The sequence below is a fragment of the Aquarana catesbeiana genome, linkage group LG04, assembly GCF_042186555.1.
Source record: "Aquarana catesbeiana isolate 2022-GZ linkage group LG04, ASM4218655v1, whole genome shotgun sequence".
Taxonomy (NCBI): domain Eukaryota; kingdom Metazoa; phylum Chordata; class Amphibia; order Anura; family Ranidae; genus Aquarana; species Aquarana catesbeiana.
In genome coordinates, this window is record NC_133327.1 from 537982517 (window position 1) to 537992484 (window position 9968).

Here is a 9968-nt window from a genome sequence, read left to right on the forward strand (position 1 = left end):
AACACAAACCTGTCCATATTGTATTGAATCTGGACACCAAGAGATCCTCGTCTGGCATATTCCACCAAAAACAAAGCTCTGTAAATATATGCGGGTGAAGGGCCCATTCTCACAGATTCAGCTACTGACGACTAAAAAAGTCTGCCTGCTAATTTTCAATTGCAGAGCAAACTAAAACATGCAGTTCTGCCCAAGATAAGATCAGTTCTGTTTCTTCCTGAGCAGCCTGACTTCTTGTTCCTTCTTGATGATTTATGTATGCCACAGCCGACCCAATGGTACACAGACCACTGTAGAAATGCCAGCCACATCGCCTAAAGCTCCAGGATGTTGGTTGGTAACTTCCGCTGCTCTGACCACCACATCCGCAGTTCAAGACCTCAAAATTGGGAAGAAAGGTTTCCCAGCATCATTGTGGATATCCACCATTCCAGAGCTGACCTAGACTTGGGAATCGGTTGCATTGGCAGATCCAAGGACCTCCTGACACTTGTCAGATACTGACTGCATATTGACCTTCAGGGCTATCGAATTAAGTTGAGGACAGGGGGCCACATTGAATACAGCTGCCATCTTCTACAGCGTCATCATGAAGACCTTTGGACTTGAAGAGACAGTACCTTTTTCCTGTGCCCTGTTGAGTATTAGTGTCAGAACCAAGGCCGACTTCTGAAGTTTCACAACCTAGCTGAATCTCTCCAGCACGTGTATCATCTGCTGGACATTTGATGTCAGTTTTTGAGCCAATTGGTTCCTGAGAAGCCATGGCGATACCCCAGGTTCTCAATAACCCCAGAATCTGAGCCAACACTCTTAAGGCTGCGGCTGGATTGAAAGGTAATTCCACAAACGGACAGGGTTGATTCTTGACTGGGAAGCACAGAAACTGATGGCGAGGCAGGAAAATTGGGATATGTAAGTAGGCATCCTTGATAGCCACTGACTCCAGATGGTCCCCCTGATGAAGCAAGGCAGTCTGGGTGGACACTATACTGAATTTGTGTACTTTCAGGAACCTGTTGAGACCCTTGAGGTCCAGAATAGGCTGGACATCGCCGTTTGGCTTGGCAACCCTGAATAGGTTGTATTAGAAATTTTGAAACCTCTTCTCTTCTGGCACTTGTGCAATAACTCATTGTGACAACAGTCTTTCTAGGACTGCTAAGAAAACTGCTTTTTATTTTTTTGTGGCTCCCAAGACACCCTTGAGTGCATAAAGTGCAGAGGGGAAAACCCCAGCTAGTAGCCTCTGAACACCATGCTGCAGACCCAGTCACCTGAGACTTTCTGAGTCCAAGCGACAGCGAAGGCCAGTAGATGTCCCCCCGCCTGCTTAAACACTGGAACCACATCCATCATCAGGGTCCTGTGCGGGTAGAAAATAGCTGGATCAAAAGCTGGAGTACCTTGAAATTCCCAATTTCTTGTAGCATTCCTCCTCCATAGGGTATTGGTGAGAAAAACACTTTGGAAGTGAAAACGCCTTCTCTGGGTGAGCCCAATCAGCATACATCACTTCTTGTAATTGAGGGTGCCCTTGACGGTTTGGCGGTTGCAAGGACCAAAAACTAGTTACTTTAGGGGTAGTGGTAAGCAGTGGTAAATGCGCATCACATTTGTGTCTAAGACAACTCTGGCCCTGAGATTCCTCCTGGGAGGACTCCTCTACAGAGGATTCCTGATCCTCAACAGCTTCATCTTCATGAGGAACCTTCTCCCACTCCTCACCCCTCCTCAAAAGGGGAAGAGTGGGAAGGAGAGCACCCACATTTGCATTCTGGGCATTCCAAGCCATTGAGAACCACAGAGGTCATGCAGCCCAGATACGGCCAAAGAAAATTTCTCCCTTCAAACAAAAAAAGTGGATGACTATGCCCTTGAAACAGTGGAAGTACCATATAAGGGCAGTGTTTAAAATTTAATTGGAAAAGTGGAAAGCACACATAGGACTCCGGTCAGAGCAGAAATCGGGCAGCATTTCCCCAATAATCCAAAGTCTAGCCCGTAAGTCAACATGGCAGAGACACGAGGCGCTTCTCCAGCCCATCTCCAGGTATGCTAGCAGGTGCCCCCTCATATAGCTGTAGCTCAGCCTGGGTATGTTTAAACATATGTTGGTCTGCAGTTCCATTCAAAACTAACCTGCTAGGTGACAGAACCCCCCACGGTTTATCCTATGCATATTGAAAGACTCTCCTTCTGGGGGGTTGTTCCTGGAAGGGGCGTGCCAGTGGCTGATGCTATTGCAGAACCAGTGAGGTGTTTACCTCTTGTGAAACTTAGAAATATCTGACCCCCCCAGCCGTATTTATTGTTACTGTAGGTTGCATGGTCGGAAGGACTCACTGGTGAAGGGGTGGGCTGAGGTGATCTTGAAAGTCAACTCTACTTCTGACTGGTCAGACTCTTACACCCATAGCTCCACTCTGCAGGAAGAGATTCCTTTCCCTGACAGTGTGACTAATAGACCCCCTCTGTTTGCAGCAGGGCAGCCTCCCACAGGGAGACCTTTCTAGTGTAGTGCTCACGTTACACCTAAGTTTTGTTGACCTGTTGATGCGCTGTTATAAATGGGCCATTTTGTGATATAGAGATGGCTCTTCCATTGTTCCTGCCACTCTCCCATGAAGGAGAGTGGTGAGAACGGGGTGCGGTTGAGGTGTTAGTAAGTGCCTTGGTACCAGTTTGCCATCTTTTTCCCCACCTCTTTTAACTGCTGGGTGGGGTTTCGGGTCCCGCTGACTCCACTTATCACTTACCATTTCTGACCCCACCTTCCCACCTTTCTTTCTCCTCTCTTACACTCCCCTTACTTTTCTTCTTTTCCCCACCGTTTGGCCAACTAATGCAGTTTGCTGAGGGATGGCAAATTCTAGGAGATGATTTTAATGTTCCTCTAGATCCTGCTAACTACAATACTTCGGACTCCTCCCTCGTTTCTCCTCCCCCCTAAACACATCCCTCAAAACTTTCCATGGTGAACAACTTGTGAACATCTGCCGATTGATGCACCAGACTGGGAGCAATTACACGTTCTTCTCCCCGCCGCATAAAGTGTGTTGATTTTTTTTTTTTTTGATTCCCAGTCGCCAGCTCTCATCCATTATAGCTGCAGAGATAGAGAGTATCACTTGGTCAGACCATGGGCTTGTAACATTGAAACTTGAGCTCTCAGATCCCCCTCGGCTAAACCATGCAATGGTGGCTTAACAAAAGCCTCCTTCAGGATGGCTCAGTCGTGGAGGATCTTATTAGAAAACTACATTATTATTTCCAAGAAGATAACACCCCTAACAGTGACCCAGAGGTAGTTTGGGAGGCTCATAAACCTGTTATACGGGCCTTTTTAATAAATATAGAAATACAGATGCATGAGTTAACACACAAGTGGACCCTGGATCCCACTGTGGAAAAGGAGCTCTTGAGTCTCCGTTTGCTGGTGAAATATCTCCTCCAGCACAAAGCCAAAGCGGCACTGTGGTTTTGCAAACGGTTATACTATGAATCTGGTGACAAATGTGGCCACCTTTTGGTACATGCCCTTAGGGACCAACACACTCAGTCTTATATAACCAGCATAGCCCAAAGTGATAGTAGGAAAGTGACCCTCTCTACACAGATCGCGTCAACGTTTTGCTTTTTACGTTTTGATTTTTACATGTCTCAATATAATCGTCCCGCTTCAGCAAACTCTACATCCAGCACAGAAGAATACTTGGCCTCCTTGCAACTGCCAAAACTTTCCTCCTTTGTACAGGAGGAGCTGGAACTATGTATCACAATGGAGGAACTCCAAACTGCCATAAGCTCTTCTAAACCGGCCAAATCCCCCTTCCCGGAAGGCCTGACATTCCAAAACTATAAGCTTTTGCTCCCACATTTAGGCCCTCATATGAGTAACACCTTTAATGCCCTGGGGGCATACCTCCTCCTTTTTCTTCCAACACTTTGTTGGCCCACATCTCCATTATTCCCAAGAGGACAGGGACCCCTCTGTGTGTAGTAACTACCACTGTATTTCCTTGGGTTCCAAGTTGAATATTGACTTGAAGCTATTCACGAAAATTCTAGCCACCTGATTTCAGAATCATCTACCTCAGCTGATCCACCTAGATCAGGTGGGATTCATCCCTACTCGTCAAGCCCACGATAAAACCATTAAGGTTCTGAACCTGATTCACTGTGGCAACTCTTCAGCCACCCCCTGTGTCTTCCTGGGGATGGACGCTGAGAAGGATTGTGTAAATTGGCAGTTTATGTTCAGTCGGTTCATCATGTCGGTTTGGGTGACAATATACTTTGATGGATTGGAAGTGTTTATACAACCCCAAGAGCATTGGTTAAAGTGTTTGTAAAGTCTCGTGTTTTTTTCAATAAAAATAACAAACATGTTATACTTACCCGCTCTGTGCAGTGGATTTGCACAGAGCAGCCCGGACCCTCTTCTTCTCGGGTCCCTCTTCTGTGCTCCTGGCCCCTCCCTCCTTTTGAGTGCCCCCACAACAAGAAGCTTGCTATGGGGGCACCCGAGCCGAGCCACAGCTCCCTGTGTCCATTCAGGCACGGACCTCCGGCCCTGCCCCCTCTCTCTCCTGATTGGCTGGCTGACTGATTGCAGTGGGAGACAGTGGCGCTGCTGCTGTGTCTCAGCCAATCAGGAGGGAGACGCTCGTGGACATCGCTTGACAGAGTTGGGGCTCAGGTAAGTATTAGGGGGGCTGCTGCACACAGAAGGCTTATCTTAATGCATAGAACGCATTAAGATAAAAAAACCTTCTGAATGACAACCCCTTTAAGCTTATTGGAGCCCTTATCTATATCTAATAGAACAAGACAGGGCTGCACCCTCTCCCCGCTGCTCTGCGTGGTCAGGCGAACATTGACATTACGGGTGTGCAGGTGGGCACTACTCAGCATAAAGTCTCTGCTTACAGGGACGATATGCTCTTCTCGCTGACTAACCCGGCCATCTCCCTCCCTAATCTCCTTTGTGAATTTTATGGAGCGATGTTGCATTTGAAAATAAACTTCTCGAATTCTGAGGCAATGGGCGTTGCTATGACCATGGCTTAGGTTACCCGCCTACAACAGAATCTTAAATTCAAATGGACTACGAAAGCTTTAAAAAAGCTGGGCACCTATTGTCCTCTATGGTTGGGTCAGACCTATGCATTAAACTTCCTACCCTTAGGCTCGGTTCACACAGGGGCAACACGATTTCAGCGTGACTTTGTACGGCGACTTCAACGCGGCTTCAACGCGACTTCAGCGCGACTTCAGCACGACTTTAGCAAATTACAACGCGACTTCAAGTCGCTTCCAGGACAGGCGACTTCGGCTGTGGCCAATCACAGGACAATCAGCTCTCTGGGAGGGAGGGGTTTGCCTGGGCAAACGAAATTTTTTGCCTGCAAAGTCGCTTGACAATCCGACTTGGAGGCGACTTCCATTGATTTCTATGGTACAGGTCGCCTACCAAGACGGATCCAAGTAGTACAGGGAGTACGCTCTGAAGTCGGAGCGACTTCAGTAGTGTCTATTAAGACGCTCCCATTCACTGTCATGTGAATCTCTTTCTGGGGCGACTTGAGGGGCGACAAGTCGGATCCCAAGTCGTCCCAGTGTGAACCGAGCCTTATTAGACCAGATGCAGGATCTTCTTAACAAATGCACAGGTGGTTCCTCTCCTGGTTTTGGGGCACTATAACATAACAAAGATGTCTATATTACCCAAATTCGACTAGAACAATGTGATGCATACTAGCACATTATAACTTTGCCTTGCAGGTTTAAAAAAAAAAAAAAATGGTAGCGGTTTACTACTGCTTTAACTGAAACAGATACTGCTGTGTAGGAGGCTTAAAACTGTGTGAGGAACAGCCAAACCCTGCTACTAACACATGTCACAGGTCATACACCTTGGCAAGAATGAGCACAGCAACAAGACACAAAGTAGTTGTAATGCATCAGCAAGGTCTTTCCCAGACAAAGGCTTTAAAGCAGACTGAGGTTTCTCAAAGTGCTGTTCAAGCATTGTTAAGGACTGTAGATGCAGTGGTCAGTCAAGGAAACTCAATGTAGCAGATGAAAGAAACCTCATACTTCTCTTCAACATCGGAAGATGTCCAGCAGTGCCATCAGCACAGAACTGGCGGAAATCAGTGGGACCCAGGTACACCCAGCGAATATCTGGAGAATTCTGACTAGAAGTGGTCTTCGTGGAAGAAATGCGACCAAAAAGCCACACCTCTGACGTGGAAACAAGGCTAAGTGACTCAACTATACACAAAAACATAGGAACTGGGGTCCAGAAAAATGGCAGCAGCAGGTGCTCTGGACTGATGAGTCAAAAGTAATAGAAATATCTGGCTGTAGCAGGAGGCAGTTTGTTCGTCGATGGGATAGAGAGCAGCACAATTAGTGTCTGCAAGCAATAGTGAAGCATGGTAGAGATTTGGTCAGGATCAATCAATGACCCCAAACATACAGCCAATGTCTTTAAGAGCTATCTTCAGTTTAAAGAAGAACAAGGAGTCCTGGAAGTGATGGTTTGACCCCATGATCTTAACATCGAGTCTGTCTGGGATTACATGAAGCGACAGAAGTATTTGAGACAGCCTACATCCACAGAAGATCTGTATGGAACAGCCTACCTGCCGAATACATTCAAAAACTGTGTGTAAGTCTATCCAGAAGAATTGATGCTGGTTTGAAGCTAAAGGGTAGTCTTACCAAATATTGATTTGCTTTAGATTTTTCTTCTGTTCGCTCACTTTTATTTTGTAAATTGATAAAAATAAACAAAATATACCGTATCTTTTTGAAAGCATTCTTACTGTACAGCATTTCTTCAAACCTGCCTAAAACTTTTGCACAGTACTATGTATGTATGTGTTTATATGTTTATATATCTATATCTAATGAGCTGCCACGCATCTTAAACTAGAAGTATAATCTGGAGGAAGCTTCATTTCTCTTTTTGAATTTCTGCTTTTGCTTAAAGTGATTGTAAAGTCTTGTGTTTTTTTTTTTTTTTTTTTCCTATAAAAATAACAAACATGTTATACTTACCTGCTCTGTTGCACCCGACCTGCGTCACAGCTTTTTGTGAAGATAACATCATAGTCTGGATAAACTTGTCACCCCTAGAAAGCAGTGTTTATGAGGAACACAGATAGTAGAGTTAGGCAAATATTATAAGAAATTAAGGCTGAGCCAAATTCAGTATGTTGCTAAAGTAGTTTCTTCTTTTACAGGTTAACATTCAAGGAGGAGCCATAGCTCTGGGTCATCCTCTTGGAATGTCTGGTTGTCGTATTTTGGTGACTCTTCTTTATGCTCTGGAAAGAACTGGTGGGAAGAAAGGAGTGGCTGCCCTATGTATAGGTGGAGGCATGGGAATAGCAATGTGTGTTGAACGAACCAGCTAAAATCAGCATTATCCATGCCTGCACTTATTTTTTTCTAATTTTTAAGGTTCATATATATATATATATTATTTTTTTTTATCACATGCTCTCCGGTTAATAGGAAACGGCAACTGTTCCTGTTACAAAGTGCAAGTATTGAAGATGCACTGTGACATTCCACCCGAGTTGCAAGTAATTTTAGACATAACCAATCATTATTTTAGTATTTTTTTTTTTTTTTTTTTTTTTTTTTTTTAAGCCTTAATTTTATACTTGTTTTGGTTTAAAGACTCATGCATTTGGCATCAAAACAACGTTTTTTTTGTTTTGTTACTAGGTTGTGCGCAAAACTGTTGCATTTACTGTGTATGGGAGTTTGCAAGATAAAGTACCTATTAACAGTAGTGGTTACCGAAATACCAGTTTTTGATGATGGCTTTTACAGTTGTTAATAAAATGATTTAAAGCGTGACTCCAACCAAAAAGTTTTTTTTCTCCTTTGAAACAGAGCAAATAAGGGTTAGAGCCGCTGTGTACTTATTGGGAAGATTTCTCCTCAGTTCTTGTCATGACATGAAGTGATTGGAAAGCTCCCTAAACGGATACTCAGGCAAAAACCTCTTTCTAATAAAGGGAGAGTTTTAACTTCGGGCAATGTATCGATTGTGCTCTAGTCTTTCAGATTTAATGGCTTAAATATATCAAAGGGTTAATTCACCTTTGCCCAAAAAAACTACCTATGCAGATAAGGGGTGTCTATTGATAAAAACAAATTTTGTAGCTTTGACTAAAGTTGAACCTTGCTATAGGTGTAAGCTGTTTACATACCACACAAAGCCTGACTGAAAAACTCCCAGGACATTGCTAAGAGAAACCTAGTGTAACTTTTCACCTTCACCATCACAGGAGTGAGCTCTCAAAAGCTGAGCTCAGAGCTACTGCATCGGGGAGAGAAAGGGCATGTGAGGGGGCTTAAATCAGAGAAACCGGGAGCTTTCCACACTGGGGATAAAAGACGTGGCATAGCGGAGGCCGCCACATTAATCCTCAATCTTAATCTGGGATGGAGGATCCAGATTCAGGTTATAGAGAGAGGAATAGAAGTCCCAGAAGGACTGGGCAATATCTTTAGGAAGAGCGGCTTTCTTTACTCCTGGACAAGAAATCCGTGGGACATATGTGGCAGAATGGTGATCCCAGGGGGAACGAGCAAGAAGTCCGCCACATTTATTACCAAATTCATAAATGTGTTTCTAACCCCTTTGCAATGCTGCTTTTGCCTTAAACATAAGAAGGTCGGAAACCTGACTGCAAAAGCACCAGAGGTCCCATTCAGCATCAGGGGAAGGGACTCGTTTATGAAAAGTTTCTAAATGATGGATCACAGTGAGTTAATAGGACAACTTCTCCTTCCTTTCTCATTTGACCCTGGCCCCATGCTTGATCAGAACCCCCAGATCACCATTTTGTGGGCCTCCCAAACCACCCCAGGATCACATTCAGGAGTATTTTTAGTTTGAAAATACCATGTTATCTCTTTTAGAACATCTGCAAGGATGATGGAGTCCTGTAGGAGGCTTTCATTCAGCTTCCAGGTCACTGCACTAGTACGTTGGGGGTCCACAATGTTGTATTTCAGGATAATCTGTGCATGGTCTGACCAAGTGATCGAGCCAATTGAGTTGTCAACAACCGAATGTAAGTGATTATGAGGGAGAAGAAAATAATCTATATGGGAGTACGTTTTATGAGGAGAAGAGAAAAAGGTATAATCTCGTTCTCCAGAGTGAAGCAGTCTCCAGCCGTCAAATTGTGCCCTCTGAAGAGATCACATAATGCGTTATTTGAGCCAGGAGGGACCGAAGAGGAACAAGAAGAAGTATTTATGTTGGGTATTAGAGGAACATTTAAGATCGCCACCCAAGATTAATTGGCCCTCAGTGAAATCCATTTGTTAGAATGTTACAAAGAAAGATGTCTTGTTGTACATTAGGAGCGTAAATAGTGGCCAGAGTGACTTTGACCCTGCTAATTATACCTTTAAGGAACAGGTATCGACCCCCAGCATCCACAAGAGAACCTGAACATTGCCACGGAAGCTTACCAGAGATCACAAAAGAAACACCCTTAGACTTAGCAGAAGCATTGGTGGCGTGGTAAGTGAAGGGGTAGAATCGACTTCTAAGCATGGGAAGGCCATCTCCAAAATATGTTTCCTTGTTAAATGCTATATCAGCATGGATTTGTTTCAAGTCGCGTAGTAATATACGTCTTTTCTCTGGGATATTAAAGAGGAAGTAAGACCTGGTGGGTTTTACTTCCTCTTTATTTCCCTGCAAAGGGAAAGCATAATGGGCTACTATGCATTGCATAGTAGCCCATTATGTGTCACTTACCTGACACAGAAGCACTCGCTGTCGCCATAGTCCCCACAAGCAGGGAGCTTCCATCTTCACCCCTCTCCCTTCCGGGGCTGCGAACTCCAGCCCTGTGACTGGCCGGAGACGCGTGACGTTACTCCAGCGCATGCGCGTTGGAGCTGCCAGTCACGGCATGACC

At 44.7% G+C, this 9968-nt stretch overlaps 1 protein-coding gene across 1 annotated transcript in view; it reads left to right on the plus strand.

Annotated features, from left to right (window-relative positions):
* Positions 1-7881, plus strand: part of ACAT2 (acetyl-CoA acetyltransferase 2) — a 57960-nt gene extending 50079 nt beyond the window's left edge. Inside the window, exon 9 of the mRNA XM_073627862.1 lies at positions 7257-7881. Coding sequence (XP_073483963.1) covers positions 7257-7430 — 174 coding nt within the window. The 3' untranslated portion in view covers positions 7431-7881. The remainder of the gene's footprint in view (positions 1-7256) is intronic.
* Positions 7882-9968: the final 2087 nt, after the last annotated feature.